General features: G+C 37.5%; 2 protein-coding genes across 6 annotated transcripts; one reads left to right on the top strand and one right to left on the bottom strand.

The window, feature by feature from the left end:
- Positions 1-408: 408 nt before the first annotated feature.
- On the top strand, positions 409-13,596 carry LOC143741073 (calpain-1 catalytic subunit). Of its 5 annotated transcripts, XM_077233397.1 has the most exons (22): positions 421-577; positions 976-1,238; positions 1,516-1,585; positions 1,783-1,901; positions 3,726-3,859; positions 3,936-4,104; positions 6,318-6,401; positions 6,489-6,574; positions 6,672-6,746; positions 7,153-7,313; positions 7,399-7,559; positions 7,981-7,992; positions 8,150-8,361; positions 9,137-9,176; positions 9,269-9,334; positions 9,413-9,470; positions 9,646-9,710; positions 9,824-9,892; positions 10,466-10,544; positions 10,652-10,768; positions 10,887-10,945; positions 11,079-13,596. In XM_077233397.1, exons 2-22 carry the CDS (start codon positions 987-989, stop codon positions 11,103-11,105), a joined length of 2,115 nt encoding a protein of 704 aa, XP_077089512.1. In that variant the 5' UTR covers positions 421-577; positions 976-986; the 3' UTR covers positions 11,106-13,596. The 5 variants fall into 5 exon arrangements, with proteins under 5 accessions (XP_077089513.1, XP_077089512.1, XP_077089510.1 ...); XM_077233398.1 differs by lacking the exon at positions 7,981-7,992 and having other exon boundaries at positions 409-577; XM_077233395.1 differs by having other exon boundaries at positions 10,887-11,161.
- Positions 11,766-23,823, bottom strand: bbs1 (Bardet-Biedl syndrome 1). Its single transcript, XM_077233400.1, has 17 exons — positions 23,664-23,823; positions 23,257-23,333; positions 23,108-23,142; positions 21,592-21,864; positions 21,059-21,105; positions 20,882-20,920; positions 20,401-20,473; positions 20,175-20,306; positions 19,891-19,997; positions 18,813-18,933; positions 18,571-18,729; positions 18,399-18,468; positions 18,158-18,316; positions 16,625-16,758; positions 16,405-16,539; positions 16,214-16,300; positions 11,766-14,046 (listed from the first exon to the last, which is right to left on the bottom strand). Exons 1-17 carry the CDS (start codon positions 23,693-23,695, stop codon positions 13,960-13,962), a joined length of 1,767 nt encoding a protein of 588 aa, XP_077089515.1. The 5' UTR covers positions 23,696-23,823; the 3' UTR covers positions 11,766-13,959.
- Between the last annotated feature and the right edge of the window lie 1,077 nt (positions 23,824-24,900).

Here is a 24,900-nt window from a genome sequence, read left to right as displayed (position 1 = left end):
CACTCTTGTTGCCTACCTTTGATACCTTCGCCTGTAGATGATAGTAATTCCACTTTAGATTTTAGCTGTTTACTGCAGTCACTAAATCTGCGAAATATGCTCATGTAGCCTACAGTGGGTTTAAATAATAATTTAAATCTTCAAATTTGTTTCTTCAAAGTAATGTCTTTCTCCATATATAGCGCAGTAACGATGTTGCCACATGCAATCTGTTACTTTTATCGGCGTTTGTCAGGATGGACCACCAATCACATTCGTTTGTTTCTGTTATTTCAGGCGATTTTCTAGTGTATGTCATCATGTATCGGTCCCTGTAATATGTTGACTAAAATATGAATGTACAAATAATAACATGGCCAATGTCTTCAGCACCCTTTCGCCCTCTAGAGGAATATAAAGGCTTGTCTCAAAGTAAATAGTGACATTCGGAACCACACGCGTGCGCGCGCTCCGCACTGCAGTCTTTACAGCAGCCTTTACACGCTGGGACAAGCCTAACATGGTATAGGCTAAATTAATTAAACAGAACCTCATTGCAAGGACAGTCATAACAGGATTTGGAGAGTGCCGTTTTAAGGTAAGGTAAAATAATTGTACACTTGGTAGAAGCCTAAACTGTAAGGTATGTCTCTTGTAGTTGTCAAATGTTTTCACTCTCTTCATAAGTGGTTGTCAACAACAGGCTGTATATATTTAACCACCAACTATATAAACATAATGAGTGGAAGGATTTCTTCCCCTGATTTTCATTTCCAGTTCAGTTTTTACATTACATCTGCTTCTAAATAATTACATTTTGGGGGGTAGATATGATAATAAATAAATAAATATATAAATAATAAATATGTGGCTGCTACGATTGATTAAAGCAATAAACTTTGGATTTAGACTGTTGTAAAATTAGGAATAGTGAATTTGATGTGATGTAGTAGCAGTAATCCATATATATATATATAATTTTTTTTTGAGTGACAGTTCTGTCCTGGATGGAGCAAATTTGTGCCACGGGAATCGCTGCTCGTTTGAGGAGTGAATGGGATCGAAATGAGGGATTTGGTCAGAACCATATGGCCCTGAAGTTTTTGGGCCAAGATTTTGAATACTTGCGTGACCGCTGCCTTCAGAGTGGATGTCTATTTGAGGATGAAACATTCCCGGCCCAGCAGTCTTCTTTAGGATTCAAAGAGCTGGGCCCTGGCTCTGCCAAAACCAAAGCTGTTCGTTGGATGAGGCCGACGGTGAGAATATTAGAACAAACTGGAAGTCTGTAGTATGGGCCAGTATTTCAACTATAGCAAGATCAAAAACCTAATATAGACATTAGCATACATAAATTATGCAAAGTCTTTGCTCACATACTGGGTTTAATATTCTAAAGCACTTTTTACTTGCAAAATACAGTAAAAAGATAACACTGGTTGATCAGCTAACCAACTATTTATCTTTCAATAAGCAGAGATGTTCCAGTCATTTGTATGCCCTGTCTGACCCATAGGTCTTCTCTATGTACCCCAGGATTTCTGCACACATCCACACTTTATCGTAGATGGGGCCACTCGCACAGATATCTGCCAAGGAGCTCTAGGTAAAACAAACATCTACTAAAACAGAATAAAATCAATGAAGCACTCAAAAACATGGCATGGTTGCTTTCCTGCCAGTTAACTCACAAGAAAGTGCATGTTTTTGCCAGTGATAATGTTGCTGCTGCAGCAATGAAGCATGTTTCCCATCTGTTTCTCTACACTTGTTTTTTTTTTTTTTTCAATATATTGATTGTAGGAGATTGTTGGCTGCTGGCAGCCATTGCGTGCCTCACCCTCAACGAACCCTTGCTGCATCGGGTCGTGCCTCATGGCCAGAGCTTCCATCAACAATATGCTGGAATCTTTCACTTCCAGGTACTGAGCAGTGTACATTCAGATTTTACGTTTTTGGTTTTTTTTAATATATTTTTTATTTTGTAGTTCTAATTCTACTTTTATAAATGTCTAATTTTTATATATATATATATATATATATATATATATATATATAATTACAATTATATATGACCAGCCAAATTGCTCTTTTAATTACGATTAAAATTGAATTATAATTTACAATTACCTATAAAAGAGAGACATCATTTAGAGGTAATCTATACACTTAGTCACACAAGAAAATGAATATTTTACAAATTATTTAAGTAAATACATTTAGAACCCGTTAATCTTTTGACACATTTCCCGAGCCGTGGTTTTTGTAAAAAATCCCAAGCATTTCCTTCCTTCCAATGCAGCGTGTAAACTGATCTGTTCCCCTTCCATTTGATTCTCCATAGCTCAGCAGATCTACTTTAAGCCACAGTCCCTAAACCTCAGCTCACCCTGTCTGCTGCAGTCACTATATATACAAGCCTCACCCAGAAAATGAAATGGCCAGATCTCTCACTCCCCTCTGCCAAATTCCCCTTCTGTTGTCCAGCCAGGAGCCGTTTAGGCTCAGTCACTCAGTGAATGCTTGTAATGTTGAGCATTAGTGCTGCAGAGAGACTTGGAGTACAGCCAGCAGCACATACTGTACTGATATTTACATAGACAGAAAAATGAACAAAGATGTTATTTATCTTTTTTTTTTTTAAACAAATTTTTAATAATATACACTACCAGATTCTTCTGCTCACCAAGGCTGCATTTATTTGATAAAAAAATACAGTAAAACACTAATACTGTGAAATATTACTACAATTTTATAATTATTTTAAAATGTAATTTATTCTGTGATGGCAAAGCTGAATTTTCAGCATCATTACTCCAGTCCTCAGTATCACATGATCCTGCTGAAATCATTCTAAGGATTTCAGGATTCTTTGATGAATGGAAAGTTTAAAAGAACAGCATAAAAGAAATAGAAATCTTTTGTAAAATTATAAATGTCTTTACTTTCACTTTTGATCAATGTAATGTGTCCTTGCTGAATAAAAGTGTTGATTTCTTACACAAAAAATCATACTGAGCTTAAAAATGTTAATTGTGTGTGTGTGTGTGTGTGTGTGTGTGTGTGTGTGTGTGTGTGTGTGTGTGTGTGTGTGTGTGTGTGTGTGTGTGTGTGTGTGTGTGTGTGTGTGTGTGTGTGTGTGTGTGTGTGTGTGTGTGTGTGTAAAGGAGTGTTCCACAGGTGCATGTGCAATAATTGTTCATGGATCAATGAACAAACATGAATAACTTAGCTTAAACCCTTTCCAATAATGATCTGCAAAACTTATTTGGATTTTACAAAATCAAATTTAAAAAACAGTATCCTAAAAAGGTGACTTTTATATTTATATATATGACAGGCCTGATAGCGAGGATAGTGATAGTGATAGTGATCTGGGACATTTGACACATTGTGTGAATGCCAAAAATATAATACACCCATCCCCCCATTGTTTGCACTGGCTAATGCTGCATTCATGTCATGTCAGTATTATCATAATTACGTGTTCCTGACTAGTAAAAAACATTCACGTCTTCGTCCAATTCGTATTTACAAGTTGAAAAGTTGCAAAATCACTAATTGTCATCAATGTCAGACATGGATGCATTTAGGCATTGTGAACATTTCCACAGAAACAGATCTAAGAGGATGTCAAAGCTTCAGAGTTGACTTTGATTCCTTTTTGGCATTCTTTTAATTATAATAATTGTGACATGATGCGAGTGCAGCATTAAACCCAATGTGTTTTCTACTGGGTTTTCTAGTTTTGGCAGTTTGGGGACTGGGTGGAAGTGGTGATTGACGACCGGCTGCCTGTCAGAGATGGGAAGCTACTTTTCGTCCACTCAGCCGAGGGAGCAGAGTTCTGGAGCGCCCTGGTGGAGAAGGCTTATGCAAAGTAAGGCCTCAGTCATACGCTTTCACAGGTAGACTTGTTTGGTTGTGTAATGCGTTTGTTGTTATGAATGTGACAGGTTGAACGGCTGCTACGAGGCTCTTTCCGGAGGCTCCACGTCTGAGGGGTTTGAGGACTTCACCGGTGGAGTGACAGAGATGTATGAGCTGAAAAAAGCTCCACCTAACCTCTTCAGCATCATCAGAAGAGCTGTGGAGAGAGGATCCCTGATGGGCTGCTCGATAGATGTTAGTGCTCAGGAACACGATAACCATTAGCCAATCAGTCTGTAATATCTGGAGAAGTCCGTGTCTTGAACATAGGTGAATTCAGGTTGGGAAACTTTTTCCCAGTCATCTCTATGGCACAACGTGTCCCAATCAACCTGAATTAAAATACATAAAAGACATAAAATATTAGTCCCTCTCGAGCTTTTTATAGCCCTTCAAATAAATATAATTCATTCATATAATATAGTATAATATAAAACTTTTTAATGACTGTCATCGGAGAGAAATGCTTTTGATGGTGTAATTCCAGCATCTACCAGCAGAGGCCATGCTAACCTAACTTTAGATTCTCATATTTAGATTGTTGGGTCAATATCACCATAGAGTGCCTTTCAACCCTCACAATACTCACACATTTTGATTTTAATTTACCATTCGCTTTATGTCCTGTCATAATAGTAGACACTCAAATACTATAATAAATATATTATCTGAGCTCCCAGAATTTTTTTTTTTAATTATGGCCCATTTTTAGAGCATAAACCATAGAAATATCCACCCTGTCGTGAACATATAAATTACTGTTAAATATGTTTTCATTGCATTATTAAGATACAAATGATACTTTCTGAAAGGTATGATGCCCCTTTCCTAAACAGGGTTATTTGTTTGCTTTAAAATTATAAATACATAAAAGATTTTATGTAAATCATGTGTTTTGAAAGAAACTCATACAATTCGCACATGTATTTTTTCTTATTTGGAGAAATATTTGATTATTTGGATGCAGTTTTTTGTTTGCATGTTATTGCCCCCTCAACTAGCACAATGGATTATAAAGGTATGATCAAATTATTATTTTAAATATTATTTAAAAATACCAAGGTGACAGGGTGGACGAGCCCACGACAGGGTGGACAGGCACACGATGGAGTGGACACATAAAGCAGAACACAAAAAGCATGACAAAATATGACAATGAAACATTTATTCAACTTAAAAAAATAAATATATAATTACATTCTCAATCACATTGATATAACTGAGAATTTAGAATGGCCTCTCTGGTTGAGATGAAAAAGGCAGGGAGTTCAAAAACCTGCCCGTCTTTTCAGCAAAACGTAAACATAATATAAGGAAAATTATAATAACAAAACATTACAAGGCAAGTACATTAAATGTAACAATTAGTTTTTTTATTTGTGGCAAAGAAATATTGTAGTAAATAAGTTCTGTCAATTTGTAACATTTACAACAGGTGGATCAACTTGCCCCAAACTGGTATTGCCGGGCACTTTCTGCCGCAATTTCTGCCTGTACTCAGAACCATGTCCTGAGAACAGCAATGATTTTATGTTTTTTTATATAACAAAATATTATAAATATTAAATTGCAATATTAACTACAAATGAATGCTATGTCCACCCTGTCATGTGTATGTCCACCCCATCGAGTCTAAGTGACCGACAGGGTGGACATTTTGAGCTTCAATTAGCATATTAGCTTACAACAAACTGTGACTAGGTAAATAGCTAGTCTGGTTGTTGAAGAGAATTTGGTATATTAAAACGTACATATTTGGAAATTATTGTATATGAATCACTTCCAGTATATTTTATGCCGACAGGGTGGACATGTTAAGCTTTGGCAAAACAAGTAAACTCATATGAAGAAAATTTGTTAGTTGTACAATCAGCAGCTACTCGCCTCAGCAGTTGAAGAATTTCCCACCACTATAGAGATACAAAAATCTGTTGTCCTGATGTTACTAATGGGAATGGCCTATTCTTAAAGGGGCAGATTCCACAATACGACAGGGTGGACAACCATTTAAGGGAATTGGACAAACTCTTCTTTTTTATTAAATAAAAATATTATTTTTATTATAAACTGATCAATACACTCTATTTGAGTAATATCTTATTAAACAAAATATTAATAGGAAAAAATAAATAAAAAAATATGATGAGCAGTGCCTGGGACATAGCAAAATAACATACATCCTCTTATACAAAGCTATAGAAAATCTTGAAAATGTATCTAAAGAGCCAAATAATGCTACTGCTATGAATAAAACAACTTAGCCGTATATAACACACCCTTTCATAGTCATTTGTATGTTAAGTTATAATGGAAAATTAGTTATTTATGTTCAGGACACCAAAACGCACCCTACAGTGATATTGACCCTGTTATTAAAAATTTCAATTTTATTTTATTTTCACTTTCAGATTACAAGTTTCTTTGACATGGAGGCTATCACCTTTAAAAAGCTAGTGAAAGGTCACGCCTACTCCATTACTGGAGTGGAGGAGGTGAGTGTTGGATTTTGATTGACAAGAAACTCAACCAATCACAGACAACTCATCATTGGCAGATGTAAATCTGTTGGCCTTGGCCAGGTGGAGTACAGAAGAAACCCCACAAAGCTGTTGCGCATCAGAAACCCTTGGGGAGAAGTGGAGTGGATGGGGCCATGGAGTGATGAGTGAGAAGAATGATGTGAAGAGGGAAAAGTAGTCCTAAAATAATAATGAATAATGTCAGAAAGCTTTGCTGAATACTATCACCATCTGTCAATTCAGGTCAAAGGAATGGCGTGAAATCGACCCATCTGTAAGGTCCCGTCTGCACAACTGCCAAGAGGATGGAGAATTCTGGTACATGTTTCTTAAAGTATTTTTTTAATCAATGGAATCTGTTCCTCACTTGCATATTACTTTTTAAATAGTTAAACAGGAATAATTAATTGCTCAATATTTATGGCACCATTACAGCAATTTTACTGTCAAATACAACTTAAACTCAACAAGGACATCATAGTGTCATGATGGTCCCCTTGTGTCATTCCAAACCTTGACTTTCTCTCTTCTGTGAAACACAATAGAAGATATTTTGAAGAATGTTTAAACGTTTTGTCCATATAATGAAAGTCAATGGGGACTAAAACAACATTGACCCCACTGACTTTCATTGTTTGGACGAAAAAAGCACACAAACATTTTTTTCAATGTCTTCTGAATTATCATTTTAAGCTTTAATTATTGTTCACTGCCACACACACAGGATGTCGTTCAGTGACTTCATGCGAGAGTTCAGCAGACTAGAGATCTGTAACTTGACAGCGGATGCGCTACAGAGCAGCGAGGTGAAGAAGTGGAACACATCCCTGTATCCTGGTGAATGGAGAAGAGGAAGCACTGCTGGAGGCTGCAGGAATTATCCAGGCATGTTTCTACGAAAGGAAAGGATGCTTGTGAGCTGACATGAGTGACAGTGCTCTAACATTAAAGTCTATTTCTCTCTACACAGCAACATTTTGGATCAATCCCCAGTTTAAAATAGTCTTGAAGGAACCAGATATTCAAAATCAAGATGAATGCACTTTCCTAGTGGCCCTGATGCAGAAGAATCGCAGAAAGCTACGTCGGGAGGGCAAAGACATGGAGACGATTGGATTTGCTATTTATGAGGTAGAAAACTCATTTGATATGGGCATAAGTAGCTAAATAGATTTGATTAATTGCTGAAGAATCAATCAGCTTTAAGATGCTTTTTGTGTATCAGGAATACTCTTGTGTCGTTAAATATATTTCCATGTTATAGAGGAGACTGGGGCAAGTTGTCACACGTGCTTTACCTCTATAGTACTAACTATAAGGCTTTAATTTATGTTTTGTAGAGAAAGTCAACCTTAAAAAAAAATAAACCCATGCCTGAGAAATATTTACTGGCATAAAAAGTGTGACAACTAGCCCCACTGTTCCCTATATTACATTACTGGACGTAACAATTATTATAGGTTGCTAAAAAAGTGATTCCAATTATAAAGAAAAACTGAAAGCTGCATTCTTAATTATAATTGTTTCTAAACTTTATTTGTGCATCTTACAGGTCCCTAAAGAGGTACGAGATCAGCATTGTTTAACATAGGTAAACCATTTGTTATCAGTGCCTAAACTGCAGATTGATTAGTTTAGATAGCGTAACGCTGAGAGATCCTGCACATGGTCCGGTAGCTGATGATATGTGTGTAGTGATATGAATCTCCTGCCCTTGTCAGTATCTGGGCAGGATGGGTGTGCATCTGAAGCGGGATTTTTTCCTCACCCACACGTCCAGCGCCCGCTCCGAGCTCTACATCAACCTTCGAGAGGTGAGCTCGCGCTTCTGCCTGCCAGCAGGAGAATATATCATCGTCCCCTCCACCTTTGAGCCCCAGAAAGAAGGAGACTTTGTGCTGAGGGTCTTTTCAGAAAAGGCTGCTGACTCCCAGTGAGTGACCATTTGAGAAAAAAAAATTTCATGTAATATTTTTTTTTCCAAAAGAAGCAATAATATACCGTATATTCAGTTTCAGAATGGTTATAAAATAACAGAATTTGTTTAATATAATATTTTTAATAGAGCAGTAATAAATATTTGAAATGGTTAGAAATACTTATAATTAAACATCAATGGTGCCTTCGCACACATGCAAGTCTCACATGCTGTTTGCACTGATGCACCTCACACCATGACAGATGCTGATGAAAGTATGGACTGTCCCTTACTTCTTTGGGCCTGAGAACTCAATGTCCGTTTTCCCCAAAACAAGCTGAAATGTGGACTCATCTGACCACAGCACACATTTCCACTGTCTTTTGGACCATCTAAGATGAGCTCGGGCCCAGAGAACTCAGTGGCATCTCTGCAATGAATTGATGTATAGCTTTGTCCTTGCGTAATAGAGATTCGAGTCGCATTTCTTATTGCAGACTTACTCTTTACTTGACCGCTTTAAGCGACAACAGCTTTTTAAAGTTGTCCTGTGATTATATTTAACACAGTAACATGATGGTTTCTCATGCAATTCCATCTGAGGGCTTGAAGGTCACACACATTTAATAGAAATTTCCTGCCTTGCATTTCACAGAAGTTTCCCTGAATCTTTTCACAATATAATTGTTTGACAATTTTGTCATGAAATTTGGCACAAAGTGGCGAGCCTTGACCCATCTTTCTTGTGGATGGTTCTGAGATCATATAAAATGTAGTTCTTTCACTATAGGGAGCTAGATGATGAAATTTCAGCAGATGTACCGGAGGAGGTGAGTTTCCCTGTGAAATGTTTTTAACAATACTGCACATAGATGAATACTGGGAAGTTTCGCTGCTAATGAATGTGTTGTTTCTATAACAGCCTGCACTCCAGGAGAGTGACATTGACGCAGGCTTTAAGGCACTTTTTGCAAAGTTGGCAGGGCCGGTAAGACAGCAGGAGGTGATGTTAATGGGTTCCTGTTATGCCCAATAGCTTCATTGACTTGCTCAATTTGTTCTACAGGAAATGGAGATCAATGTGTCCAAACTCCAGATGATTCTGAACAGGGTGGTTGGCAAACGTGAGTGTGCTAATGGACACGTAATGCATATTTCAGTTTTCACAATTAGTTCTGTGCTAATTGACAACATGTCACATATGCTGTGAAGAAAGCCAAGGTCATATTTAACCTAGTCTATTCCCTGAAAGGATGCAACTGAAGTATAAAATGACCTTATTTCTGGTTCTTCTTACAGATAAAGATATAAAAACTGACGGATTTGGAAAAGAGGCCTGTCGAGCCATGATAAATCTTATGGATGTATCCTTTAAAGACTCCATATTTATGAATATTAGCATTTGCGGACCACGCATGTGAAGGCATGTGAATAGTGTGCATTAAAGTCTCGGAACAAACCTTGACCTGCTATAAAGACAACTGGTGTTGGAAAGCTGGGACTGACAGACTTCCATGTGCTCTGGGAGAAGATCAAACGATATCTTGTCAGTGGTTACATTTTATGTTTACTTTATGGTGTATGTCTGTATGAAGTATTATACATTAACATTCAAAAGTTTAGGGTTGGAAAATGTAAAATAATAATAATAATAATACTTTTATTAAAAGCCCCCTGTGGTGAAAATCAAGTTGTTAATGTTGTCTATGTGGTGTTGTCTTTAAGACAAACCATGTGCAAATTCATAAATCAACACCATTGATGAGTATTTTCACCTTAAAACAGCAGTGAACAAAAAAAAAATAGTCTCAAACTACGAATTCTTACGTCACAAACTACTTTGTAACCAATCCAGTCAACGTGTGGGCCGGCTTTTGCATTTCATTAACTGCTGCAAAGCAATGGAGTCTCAGTCTGTTGATAATAAAAATCAAAATGATGTATATTACATGTTATGAGGAACTATAGGCCTGCAGTATGAAAAATCGAAATGATGTATATTACTGTTATTGTTATATGAACTATAAAAAAATGTTTTTTAAAATCTTACCGTCCCCAAACTTTTGAATGGTAGTGTAGATCTTAACAGTACCTTTTCTTTTCTTCAATAAATCCTTAGGCTGTGTTTAGGAAGTTTGACTTGGATAAGTCTGGCACAATGAGCTCTTATGAAATGCGTCTGGCATTAGAATCAGCAGGTATCTGCCACATGCAACACTTTTTAAAGTGTGTTTTTTTTTTAAGTCTATAATTACTGTGGTAAATTATGTTTATGATGACTTTTTGGATTTTATGCTTCAATAAGGCTTCAAGTTAACCAACAACCTGTTCCAGCTGATAATCCTGCGCTATGCAAAGGCAGACCTCAATGTGGACTTCGACAACTTTGTGGCCTGTCTGATACGCCTGGAGACTATGTTCAGTAAGTGTGCCAAGTAGAAAACTCAATTTTTTAAAGATCATTTTCACAGTGCAATTACTGTAACCCATCAAAATTCAGTAGGACTAGATGTATAGAGAGTTCCCATTTATTCCAACAGAAACTTTTAAAACAATGGACACTGATGAAGATGGTTTGGTATCCTTCAGCTTCTCCCAGGTTGGTCTAACCTGGTTATTAGTAATGAGAACTTACATGAGAACAAATGAGAAAAGCAAATGTCCCTCTGTGGCTCAGTAATATATGTTTGCAACATTTCTCTCCCTCTTGTTTTTTCCCTGTCTTCTTATAGTGGATCACCCTCACTATGTTTGCTTAGATGGATGTTCCTTGTCCTCTCTGCTTCCTCAGTCCCAGATCTTCTTTACTGCATGGCTCATGCCTCATGCCTCAGTTGCTTTTATGAAGCGGGTGCCTGACCAGCAGTATATGGCAAAATGCACGATTTAGGAAAGGAAAGCAAGTATTGAGATGCAATAGCTAATAGTACAATATACTCAGAAAAAGCAGTGAACCTGATTTTCTGTTTACACTACTGTTCAAAGGTTTGAGGCCAACAAGGATAAATTAAATGGATCAAAAGTGACAGTAAAGAAATCTATTTCAGATAAATGCTGTTCTTCTGAACTATGGCTCATCAAAGAATCCTGAAAAACAATGTTTCCATAAAAATATTAGGCAGCATGTTTTCAACATTATAATAATAAATGTTTGAGTAATGGTGCTGAAAATTCAGCTTTGCCATCACAGGGATTGATTACATGTTGTAATATATTACAATAGAAAACAGTTAATTTAAATTGTAATAATATTTTACAATATAACTGTTTTTATTGTATTTTTGGTCAAATAATTGAAGCCTTGGTGAGCAGAAGAGACTTCTTTCAAAAACAACTTACCAACCCCACACTTTTGAATGGGAGTGTACAATAAAGTTAACAGGCATGCAAGAAATATTTAGGCAAAACTTAAAAGTATCTGAGCCAAAGAGAACGTTTGTACTTTAATATGCCAATGACTAGTCTGAGTAAAAAGTTTAGACTATAACTGTGAAATAGAGTGCAGCAGTTGGGTTTCAAGAAGTAAAAACTCCATTCGTTTTCTCCATAGGGAAATTGATTTATAACTTATAAAACTTTAAACAGCTTTAAGGCCTGTTCACACCAACAACGCTAACTATAAAGATAACTATATTAGCGTCCACACACCAGCAGATGATATCGTTCTGTTTTTTAGAAGCACGTGTTCGTCTGTCACTTTAAATGCTCGAGCTCATTACAGCAGGATGGATTCTGACTGGCTGTCAATGTTTTTATCGTTCATCAGCTGGATAAAATCGTTGTCAAACTGATTCCAACTATATCGTTTCTCTGTGCTGATATCGTTAGCTGTGGTGTGAACTCTGCTGTTCTTTAATCTTGAGAACGATTTTTATAACTATATCTTTATTGTTATTTTTATAGTTACCATCCTCGGTGTGAACGGGCCGTTAGCCTGCATTATACTTAGTTTTAAAATAATATTGTTTAACATCAGAATTTGTGATGAAAAACTACATTACCCATTATGCAGTACAGAACATTCCACCAGTGTCAAAACACCAAAAGATCAAATTAGTTCTGCCCAATCCCATGAAGCACTGCCAATTATGTCATCGAGTCGGTCTCCCTCCGCTCTCAAACTGTTGAAATATTTGTATATGTTCATATTTTGCATTACACTTAAAACATGTTGCTTATATATAAAATCAACATTTTTTAATTGAGCAGTCACATTTCTCCATTTTTAATTATGCTGTTTGCAATTTTTCATGGGATTGTAGGTCTTCCCATCACTGAAACTGGAAAGTGCAGTCTTCTACGTTTTTATTTTAGTTCGATTTTCAAATACCTTTTTGAAAAAGATTCAAATCAAAGTTTGTAATGTTATGATCCACCTTGTAGCTGGTTTTCTTGATTCATGGCTTAACACTTTAATGAAAACTTTTGTAAAAATCCCTATGGGAGAAATGAAAGGAAAACATAATTCTGAAAAAGTGGATGACACTGTTACCCTGTATAGAGGGAGAGAATGAATTGTCCTTTCGCTAAGCCCCACTCCATTAGGTTACTGATGCTCACTCAGACCATTTATTTGAAAAAGGGGAATAATTTTGTCTGTATCCTTTTTTGGTGCTGTGCCACTATTTATATTACCTGTAAACCCGGTTGGAATTCCATAGACATACAGAATAGATGAGCAAAAGCTTGTCTCATATGGTGATCAGCAACCTTTACTAAGCCAGGACTGGTCAGTAACGGGACTTAGCGAAGGGTCAGTCGTCAACAGCTCTAGCTGCCCTTTACATGAGATTCTCTCCTGTGACCTTTCACCCTTGTGCCTCTTCATGTGTGTGCTTTAAAAGTAGTATGCAATAGTTGTGTCCCAGATGAAAGACTGTGCACTTATACTCTATTTACTTATGCACTATGTACCCGACCATGTATTGTATGAATTTCATTTGGTTATTTTGTCATTCAACATTGAATTCTGATGCTCCTCTGATACGACAGTGGAGTGCAAGAAGTGTCAAACATTCTACACTTCGTTTTTTCGGTTACTTAAGTGCATCATCTGGGTATTTAAAGTGCTATCACACTATTTATACTACAAAACATCATAGAATAGTGCATAAGTATGTGAATTGGGACGCACTGAATCTTTTACTTACTGCCTTGAATGGTTTTGCAAGATTACCCCCATAAACTATAACACTGATTATGTAATGCTTCATTATATTACAACAAAAGTCAATAAAGCCTCATAATTGAGTTTGTGTGTGATCATTACATCAGGAATAATAAATTTGAATTTACATACAAATATACATGACTACCACAAATAAACATCAGAACAACTCTTACATCCAAACTATGGAGCACTTGGCCTCATGGCTGTCAATCAAACGCTCCAGTCACTAATCCATTAAAAGGTATTGCCTGTGAGGACACGCCTCCCTTAATCCTGATCTAAACTACAGGAAGCACCGGCTCTACGGCCAGCACAAGCTTCTCTTTACTCCTGTGACGTTTCAGGCCGCTCCCTGGAGAAGCCTTGCTGCTAACTGCTGCTGCTAGGAGCACAGCAAGAGATGAAGACGCCTGTGAAGCTCAGCTAGACGACACGACTCGCTCTCAGTTCAGTGCAAGTGCTTCACTCACAGGCATGTTGATGTGGGCGGTGAGGAGAGGAGCACTCTTTCCTTCTCTCAGCACAAACACCTGAAATCAGAAACGTAACAACAAACATCGGCTTATTTTCATGCATACAGTAATCAACATTTATGTTGTACATCATGGGACTGTAAGGGGCATCATGCTCCTATTTTTTTTAGGTGGCACCAGTGATAGAATGATTATTATTATTCCGTTTCAAGCAAATGTAGACATGAATAGATTAATTATGCCACAGCATTTTAGATAAACACAGTTTTACCTGCATTTTATACACACACTGCCATTCAAAAGTTTGGGATTGATAAGATTTTTTTATGTCTTTGAAAGTAGTCTCTATTAAAACCAAGGCTGCATTTATTTGATCAAAAATAAAGTAATATTGTGTGTGTGTGTGTGTATATATTATTACAATTTAAAATAACCATTTCTATTTAAATATATTAAATGTAATTTGTTCCTGTTAAAAAAACATTTCTTCAGAAATCCTTCTAATATGCTGATTTGGTGCAAAAAAATCATTTCGTATTATTATCAAAAAATTTGCATATTGTAATAAAGTTCATTATTTTCCATAATGTAATGATAAAAATTAAACTCATATATTTAAGATTCATTGCACACCAACTGAAATATTTCAGGTCTTTTATCGTTTTAAAACTGATGATTTTGGCATACAGCTCATGATAACCCAAAATTCCTATCTCAAAAAAATAGCATATCATGAAAAGGGTCTCTAAACGAGCTATTAACCTAATCATCTGAATCAACTAATTAACTCTAAACATCTGCAAAAGATTCCTGAGGCTTTTAAAAACTCCCTGCCTGTTTCATTACTCAAAACCGCAATCATGGGTAAGACTGCCGACCTGACTGCTGTCCAGAAGGCCATCATTGACACCCTCAAGCAAGAGGGTAAGACAGAGAAAGAAATTTCTGAACAACTAGGCTGTTCCCAGAGTGCTGTATCAAGGCACCTCAGTGGGAAGTCTGTGGGAAGGAAAAAGTGTGGCAAAAAACGCTGCACAATGAGAAGAGATGACCGGACCCTGAGGAAGATTGTGGAGAAGGACCGATTCCAGACCTTGGGGGACCTGCGGAAGCAGTGGACTGAGTCTGGAGTAGAAACATCCAGAGCCACCGTGCACAGGCGTGTGCAGGAAATGGGCTACAGGTGCCGCATTCCCCTGGTCAAGCCACTTTTGAACCAGAAACAGCGGCAGAAGCGCCTGACCTGGGCTACAGAGAAGCAGCACTGGACTGTTGCTCAGTGGTCCAAAGTACTTTTTTCGGATGAAAGCAAATTTTCCATGTCATTCAGAAATCAAGGTGCCAGAGTCTGGAGGAAGACTGGGGAGAAGGAAATGCCAAAATGCCTGAAGTCTAGTGTCAAGTACCCACAGTCAGTGATGGTCTGGGGTGCCATGTCAGCTGCTGGTGTTGGTCCAATGTGGTCTGGGGTGCCATGTCAGCTGCTGGTGTTGGTCCACTGTGTTTTATCAAGGGCAGGGTCAATGCAGCTAGCTATCAGGAGATTTTGGAGCACTTCATGCTTCCATCTGCTGAAAAGCTTTATGGAGATGAAGATTTCATTTTTCAGTGCCAAAACCACTGGTAAAGGGTTTACTGACCATGGTATTACTGGGCTCAATTGGCCTGCCAACTCTCCTGACCTGAACCCCATTGAGAATCTGTGGGATATTGTGAAGAGAAAGTTGAGAGACGCAAGACCCAACACTCTGGATGAGCTTAAGGCCGCTATCGAAGCATCCTGGGCCTCCATAACACCTCAGCAGTGCCACAGGCTGATTGCCTCCATGCCACGCCGCATTGAAGCAGTCATTTCTGCAAAAGGATTCCCGACCAAGTATTGAGTGCATAACTGAACATAATTATTGGAAGGTTGACTTTTTTTGTATTAAAAACACTTCTTTTATTGGTCGGATGAAATATGCTAATTTTTTGAGATAGGAATTTTGGGTTTTCATGAGCTGTATGCCAAAATAATCAGTATTAAAACAATAAAAGACCTGAAATATTTCAGTTGGTGTGCAATGAATCTAAAATATATGAAAGTTTAATTTTTATCATTACATTATGGAAAATAATGAGCTATCACAATATGCTAATTTTTTTAGAAGGACCTGTATTGTGCAATTTGCATATTTTTCTAGCCATTCAGAATATAAATGTTCTAACTGGGTTCAAGTCTTACTTTGATGATGTCAGAGATGCCTTTGTCACTCAAGCACTCCACAAAAGTGTCAATGGGGTAATTGAGTCCTGGAACCAGTAGGGGAATCTACAGACACACAACAATTCACTGTGAACATTAACAACTACACATAAAAAGTCAGCACTTATCAGGTAAGAATAGCGATCATGATACCGCTCAGCTGAGGTCACCTTGAAGAAGGCTGTCCTCATGCTGTACAAACTTTCATCATACAGAAAACTGATGGCCAGGTTCATGATCGGACGAGACGCTGCAGTGTTCTGGATGTTCAGAGTGAGCTTGAAGGATGGGCCCAGCCCTTGAACCTTGCAGGAAGAGAAAGCAGAAGTGGAGATCAGTATCAGTGATCCGGTTTCATCTTGTTCATGCCCTCAGTATTGCACAACTCACCACTGCGTTCATCTTGAGTGGCTCGGTCAGGCTCGCAGACATGGGCGCGAGGCTGGACTCCAGGGCTTTGACATAAGCTCGTGCTGCAGCTAGACGCAGCCTGCTTAGGTCCATCTGAAAAGCTCGGTGCATGGCTGCATAGAAAAAGCAACAAGAGGCTAATCAGGAAGAACAGAAAACCACACCATCACTTTTGGTTATTAAAATGACTAAATTATCTCAGTAGTTCTATTACTGTGTGAATGCTGCTTCACAGATGGTCCAATTGTAGCAATTCAGCAAACGGAAACAATCGGCTGACACGCGCAAAAAAAGGAAGTTTTGGTTTCAGTCGAAATGGTTTTGGAGAGCCATTGACCTGAACATTCACGTTTAATAACCTCTTCTTCAGTGGTATTTTTTCACTGTCTCAGCATCTATTTTGTTCGCACAACATGGATCAAATACAAAAGATAAACATGTCAGATGTGTGAGTGGACACTTTTTACCATGGCCAAAAATCATGCTACAATAGGCAATTTTTTGATATTGATAATAATAAGAAATGTTTCTTGAGTAGCAAATCAGCGTATTATAATGATTTCTGAAGGATCATGTGACACTGAAGACTGGAGTAATGATGCTGAAAATTCAGTTGTCATCACAAGAATATTACATTTTAAAATATATTACAATAAAAAAGTGAAGTGCAGCCTTGTTGAGCATAAGCATTTAAACATCTTAATTATTTTTGACCAGTATGTAATATACAATATGTACAATTTGTTCAAATTGGTTTAATTTATCATTTGAGAACACAACACCCTGAAGAGCAAACAAAGTTCAGTTACTCAGTGAAACTTGATTATCAAAACTAGACTTCCGGATTAAGTTTTCAGCTAGGAGAAAACTTTAGCATAGTCAGCATTTTTGATAATTTTCATAAAATTTTCAAGGCCAGCAGAATTTCTATTTGTATGAATAGCTAAACATGCAATAAATCAAAAGAACAGGGCCTCTACTTTAAGAAAGAAAAAAAATGTATTTTAGCTACATGTAATCTTTTATTATCAACACTTGAATGTGGCTTAAAAAAGAAACATTCTGAACAAAAAGTTGAAATAATTGATATATATATATATATTTTTTATTTTTATATATTTTTAAATCAAAGATTACGTCAGGATCGAATTCAGAACGATGATCAACTCAAATATAGATCACTTCCATCAACACTCCCAAAGCGTGCACAGTCCTATAGCTCGTCCTGGGTCGACATTTCATTCTGTAACGTTAGGCAGTTTTGATTTATATGTGGTTTAATGTTTGATGGTGACGTTATTCTACATGTGAATAAGCAATGCTTTTATCACGTGTTTCTGCTTTTTCGCCTGTGTTTTGATCCGGAGATTCCTTTTTAAAAAATGTGTAAAAGCGCCCCTTACCGTATAACAGTGAAAACATGGATTGCCAGAAATTTCAGTCAATGGTGGGAAAAGAGTTGATTTCGGTTTTGGTGTTTCTGTAAAAAATTCATTACGGCTCATCACTAACCAACTGCATTTTCACGTTCTCTCAAAGTCTGGTCCACATAGAGCTTGGTCTTCTTGGGCACGTTCAGGCGGATGCTCTGGGCTATTGGGGGTCCAGGGGCCGAGTCTCTGTCATCAAACACAGCCGTCCTCTTGAGGATCTTCACTATCAAACCTCCTCCTGGATCACAGACAGTTAAAAACATTTGAAATGCATTGTATCCAATCTTACAGTTTATCTACCATGTAACATCCGTTATTACCTTTGGTGGTCATTATCAGAGTGCCGTCTTCCCGTCCATAGCGCCCGAAACAAATACTTGTCACTACGTCCTGTAAGACAAAAATTAAAGTCTCTGATAATGATAACGAAAACAGGTACACTTCACACTTCAATATGATGCCATTGAGTTTTGAATTCATGACAGTTCTTACTGGTGTTTTGATGGTGCTGATCAGATTTTTGTCCCTGTACATGTGTACTTCACAGTTGGCCAGACCCACCAGTACAGCCTGGAATCCTCGTGTGGGGAGGTCCATCAGTGCCATGGTGGTAACAGGGGCTGGCAAATAAGCCGTCCACAGCTTTTTCCCCTACAAGAGAATTCATTACAAAGTTATCATTATAATTAAAGGAATTATTGTTATTGTGACAGACATGGATACATTTATCATACCTTTTGAGTGTAACCATGCAGCGTCTCATCGGTACATCCAACAACTACATTCTTTCCCATCCTCACCAGCCCTACTGGGTGAGAGGACAGCTCAATGCAGTACTTGGGCTTTGGGGAATCCCTTAAAGCAAAAAGAAAATGGCAGTGATTTATTGGCTTTTTTAACGTTATCAAAGGTTTATGCGAGCTTGCTTCCGACACGGAATAAAAAGGTAAAGGTAAATGACAAGTGTGACCTTTTTTCCTCGCAATTCCGAGAAAAAAAAAGGACGAATTGCGAGATACAAACTCACAGTTTTGACTTTTTTTCTCTTTTTATATCTTGCAATTCTTTCTTTTTTATTCCTCATGTGTATTTGGGGGTTGGGGGTCACACTTGTGAAATGTAAACTCTGAGAAAATAAGTCACTCAAAATTGTGAGATATAAACTCGGAATTCCGAGAAATAAATTCAAAATCGCGAGATATAAGCTCACAACTGCAAGGAAAAAGTCAGAATTGTAAAGTATAAAGTCAGAATTGCATAAAAATTTCAAGTCACAGTAACCTTTTTTGTTATTCCATGGTGGAAACAATCTTTCATACAAGTTACACTAAATGGACGGTCACACTACACTTTTCGTTTCACTGACTTCCATTCATATGTATGTGAATGCTGGATTCTGGAAACGCAAGCTCATGCGAAGAAGTTTCGCATTTCAATGCGTTCCAAAGTTCAGGTTTGGCGAGCTCTGACCAGTGAATCATGATCTTGGGGGACAGTGCTTCAAAAAGCCTCAAAGCCCTTATACATCTTTTTTCCTCTAATCACTGCTTTAGACCACACGTCTAACTGACCAAGTCACATGATTTCAGGAATGAGTCTTTGATCTGTCAAAATACATATGATACTTTAATGAAAACACATTTACAATGCATTTACATGTATTTAACCAGCAGACATCCTAATCATGTCCAGTTTTGAGTGCTTAGAGATTCATTTTGTAAAGCAATTGGTTCAACTGATTACAAGTTCTCAGTTCTCAAAATCCTCAGTTCTCATCTTGGACCGCAAAAAAGTTTAAATTCCCTCAATTACCTGCGTAGTATGTAGATATTGCCGTTGCGACAGGCCACAGTGATACGGAATTCCACATCAAACTGACCCGTCACGTCCATTAGGGTGGCTGTACTAGGCAGTGACATCTGAAAACACACAGGCAAACTCATAGTAAAGAGTTCATTCTTTTTAGGAAATCAGTTTATTTAGAACTACATGTAAAGTCATTTTAAACTAGTCACTGATATTCTTTTCTGAAGATACATTAAAAACCAGAAGCTAATTGCTGAATATACTTATGAAACAAATATGAATGTGCTGACCTTATAGAGAATGGTAAAGGCTTCTGGATCTAATATGTAAACATCACCGTTCTCTGTGCCAATCACTAGGCAGCTAACTGCATCCTCATCTGCCATGTTCTTCTTCAACGTCCCTATACAGGTAATGACAGTCTGAGACAAACAAAGAGACAAAAGCCATGTTAGTGCAATTGTTTTTGGCCATCTATGTGTGAGTGACTGTGTATATGTATTCCGATATTGGCACCTGTCTACGTATAGGCTGTTCTTTGTAAAGATGAACAAAACTCTCCATTTCCTGTGGCTCAAGCATGAGGAACCTGAATAAATCACACAAGAAAGGCAATTAATTAATGGATAAAAATAAATTAAGGATCTCAGTCCTTTATGTTGTTTCTGTATGCTGGTTGTACCATATGACTTTGACAAAGGTTTATATATTATATTAAATTTATAATTGTATTTGTATAAAGATTTAATATTTAATAATATTTTAACAAAACATTAACTTATTAAGGTTATTATTATTATAGTTTATATATATATATATATATATATATATATATATATATATATATATATATATATATATATATATATATATATATACACACACACACACACACACACACACACACACACACACACTATAATATAATTAATATACTACAATAATAACCTTAATAAGGTTATAATATTAACAGATATAATATTGGAACAGTTTTTACCGTAGCGATCTGACAGAGAGTGGAATTTCAGCTTTGTCCCTATTCAAGAGAAAACAATACAATTATCTACAGAACTCTAACTGTAAAATACACATGTATTGTATCAGGCTGTACTCTAAAAGCCATTACAACTGCAGTGTATTGGGTCTAAAACACTGAATATATACAGTAACTCACCTTAATCCTTCTAACATCTCTTTAAGGGTCATTGGATCAATCATGTCCTAAGAGTCAAAACACATCCAGTAATCATTACAGTAACTCACCTTAATCCTTCTAACATCTTTTTAAGTGTCATTGGATCAATCATGTCCTAAGAGTCAAAACATCCAGTAATTATTACAGTAAACATATGGCAGCCTCACACACGACATGATGTAGGGGTGTAACCCCTTTGTCCAGGCCAAATTCCCTCCAATGGCTCTTATCAATCATGGCCTCCTAATAATCCCCATCCACTTAATTGGCTTTATCACTCTCTCTCTCCTCTCCACCTATAGCTGGTGTGTATTGAGCGCACTAGTGCTGTTGACTGTGGCTGCCGTCGCATCATCCAAGTGGATGCTGCACACTGGTGGTGGTTGAGGAGAGACCCCATCATTTGATTGTAAAGCACTTTGGGTGTACAGTAGTACATAGTAAAGCACTATATAAATGCCTCATTCATTCACTCAATGCATAGAGCTGAATGTGTGATATGAACAGCTCACCTCCCTGGCCTGACTCCAGACGTCCTGCTCCAGAGGGTTCACCTCCAGACTAGGCAGCGTGAACTTGAAGTAGGGCCTCAGGTTCTTGTAGACGTATATGAAGGGACCAGAGGCCACAGCGATGGCCGGTGTTCGTGGCTCATGCAGGTCCATGAGGAAGGAGACCAGTCCAGTGGGCAAGTCCAGCAGGGTGCTCTCACTCAACAGACCAGTGCCACGGTACACCTTTAGCTTCATGTGACACACTCCCGTGCCAAGATCACCCACCACCAGCTGGTACACAGACAGCTCAAATCACTCTTTATTGCCAGTCTACTTCTCAATGATGGATTATTGCCATTGCATAAAGAGGTAACTTCTTATATTCTGAGAAAAAAACTTTACACTAGAGCCTACTTTTAAAATGACTTCTATTGATATAATATAATTTTGTTAAAATAATATACTTACTGAAAGTCATGTTTTCGTAATCGTAATGTTATTTACAATTAAATGAAAAATGCATTACAGTTTAAATGCAGTACATATTTATAAGTAATTTCATAATTATGTCTATTGCATATATATATATATATATATATATATATATATATATATATATTAAAGGGACAGTTCATCCAAACATTTTAATTAACCCATAATTTACTCATCCTCAAGTCATCCTAGGTGTATATGACTTTCTTCTTTCAGACAAACACAATCAGAGTTATATTAAAAAATATATCCTGGCTTTTCCAAGCATTATAATTGAGAGCGAATGATACCTTCGATTTTGCAGTCCAAAAAAACGTATCCATCCCTTGTAAAAGTAATTGATACGGCTCCAGCGAGTTAATAAAGGCTTTCTGAAGTGAGAAATAATTATAACTTTATAAACTATAATCACTGGCTTCCAGTAATGGCCGTACGCGTGTCGAGTTCCGGCAGAAGAGTGACCTCTGACCCGACTCATGACGTAGCGCAAGCTTAAGTGAGAATAGACGCCTCTCTTGGTTCAAACATAAAGGGCTGGGCAACATACTCAAGCTCCTCCAACATTTCACTTTAAAAATTCTCATTTAAGACTCCTAATTCGTGACTGGTGTTTTGCTCTATCCTCTGCTCTTCCACGTTCATCAATACGTCACTCGTCTGGTCAGATGTAACTCGACTCACGTACGGCTGTTACCGAAAGCCAGTGATTATAGTTTATAAAGTTATAAATTTGGATATTTTTCTTACAAAAACCCATCGCTTCGCTTCAGAAGAGCTTTATTAAAACGCTGAAGCCGTATGGATTACTTTTATAATGGATGCATGCGCTTCAAAATCTAAGGTCTAAGAGGTCCAAGGCCTAAAATCTAAGAGCCAGGATTTTTTTTTTAAATAACTGATTGTATTTGTCTGAAATAAGAAAGTCATATACACCTAGGATGGCTTGAGGGGGGAGTAATTTATGGGATCATTTAAATTTTTTGGTGAACCATAAGCGCACATCGTTCTCAAGGGACACAATGCCATAAACACATATTCTCACCTTATTCTCACCATCTCCATGCAAATCTGAAAGAGCTGTGGAAAAATAACAAGAAGAATGAGCTGGTGAGATTGGTAGTTGCAGGCTAAGCTGCTAAACTTGCAGATATGCAAGTTATTGTGAAAGTTTATGTGAATCAAGGGACTTACCAATGAAAGAGGAAAAGGTGTATAGATTGGCTACTGGGTCATAGTGGGCATCAAGCCATTTGGAGCTGGCCACTGAACTACAAGAGCACATTGAAAACTTACTACTTCCAACAGGCGAGCATCTTATTATAAAACCGTCGGTAATGTTACATCTGAATGTATTTCTATCCACTGGATTTGAAAACACTTTGAAAACACTATTTGAGCAAATCAGAGGTTTTAGCTGGCGAAAGAGGTGAAAACATAAGCTCAGCTCTACTGCTATTCTAAAGGATTGGCCATCATTTATTATATTTTAAGGAAATCCTAAACTATTCGAATATGCTATATCAACATGCTAATGCCAATCGAATTTTAACGCGCTATTTTATAGAGAAGGGATCATAAATACGCATATAACTACTCACGTGTCTTTCAGCTCCTGGGAAACAGAGGACATGACAGTTTTGCTATTCTCAAATGCTTTTTATTAACCTAGGCAGTGAACTCAAACTGCTTCGATTGTCTGCTGTAATCCTCAGATCGGCTTTGCTCGTTCCTATAGCAACCACTTCAGCGGAAGAGCTTAAAGTCGCTACATTAAAATGCTTCCTCCGGGAAATGTTCGTTGTAATAATTAGTTCCGAATAAAAAACAACAACATTATATTAGCACATTTACATTATAAACTTTTATAAATATTTAAAAATGTCTACATGTTTAAAAACTTTTTTTGTGATTTAAAAAAATATATTATCTCGCAATGAACATTAAATTATTATATTGCATCCAAAACAATGAAGTCATGTAAAATAAAGTTTCAGGCTTTATTTTGTCTGGAGGGCACGTTTACGTGATTACGATGTTCTAAAAACGTAAAAGATTTTCCTTTGCGTTTTTTGTTTGTTTTGGGTTTTTTTTTTGCGTACAGGCGACAACATTGTCAAAACTATCCCACTTGGATCCGCAAAAACAATTAAAAACACTGTATTATCACGGCGTTATTTTTTAGTCAAAAGTTATGAGCGTGTAAGACATGCTCACGAGCACATTATGTTATTTCACACGCGCAAAAATGAACCTTCAGCTGGGATGATAAAAGTACTCGCGCACAAATTCAACAACCGAGAGGTGTACAGGTAACTGCGAGCGAGCGCCCGGTGGTTAACGTTAACTCCGCTTGTACAGCGGGCTTTTTGCTCCCTCGAGTCTACATGACTTTTGACAATTTGGGGGCGGAACGCCAAACAAATTTCATATTAAATTGCTACATTGTCAAACACACAGCCCCCATCATATATCAATATCACTTACGCCTCCATCTTCAGGTGTCGTCGCCATTCCGTCCACTGTGCAGTGTTAACTGAACGACTGAACTCTTGCTTCCTGTAATGAGAGCTGTCAATCAAGGTACAAGGATGTCTCTGTGGTTGTGATTACGATGAAAGTGACCAATCATAAGAGGGTCAGTGCCCTCCTTGGTTTCCGCCCCCAAATTGTCAAAAGTCATGTAGACTCGAGGGAACAGAAGTTCAAGGCATGGGAGGATATTCTTTCAGGAAAAAATTATACAACATTTTCTTTTACATACCTCAAACCATCATGTGCAAGTTTTCGTCGGACTGTCCGTAACGACACACCGATACATCGTTTCTTCTGCTGGTA

Source organism: Siphateles boraxobius, unplaced genomic scaffold (assembly GCF_051911475.1).
Source record: "Siphateles boraxobius isolate OS27281-9 unplaced genomic scaffold, OSU_SipBor_1 18, whole genome shotgun sequence".
In the NCBI taxonomy this organism is placed as follows: domain Eukaryota; kingdom Metazoa; phylum Chordata; class Actinopteri; order Cypriniformes; family Leuciscidae; genus Siphateles; species Siphateles boraxobius.
Note: the sequence above shows the minus strand (reverse complement) of the source record. Positions and strands in the feature narration are given on the sequence as shown.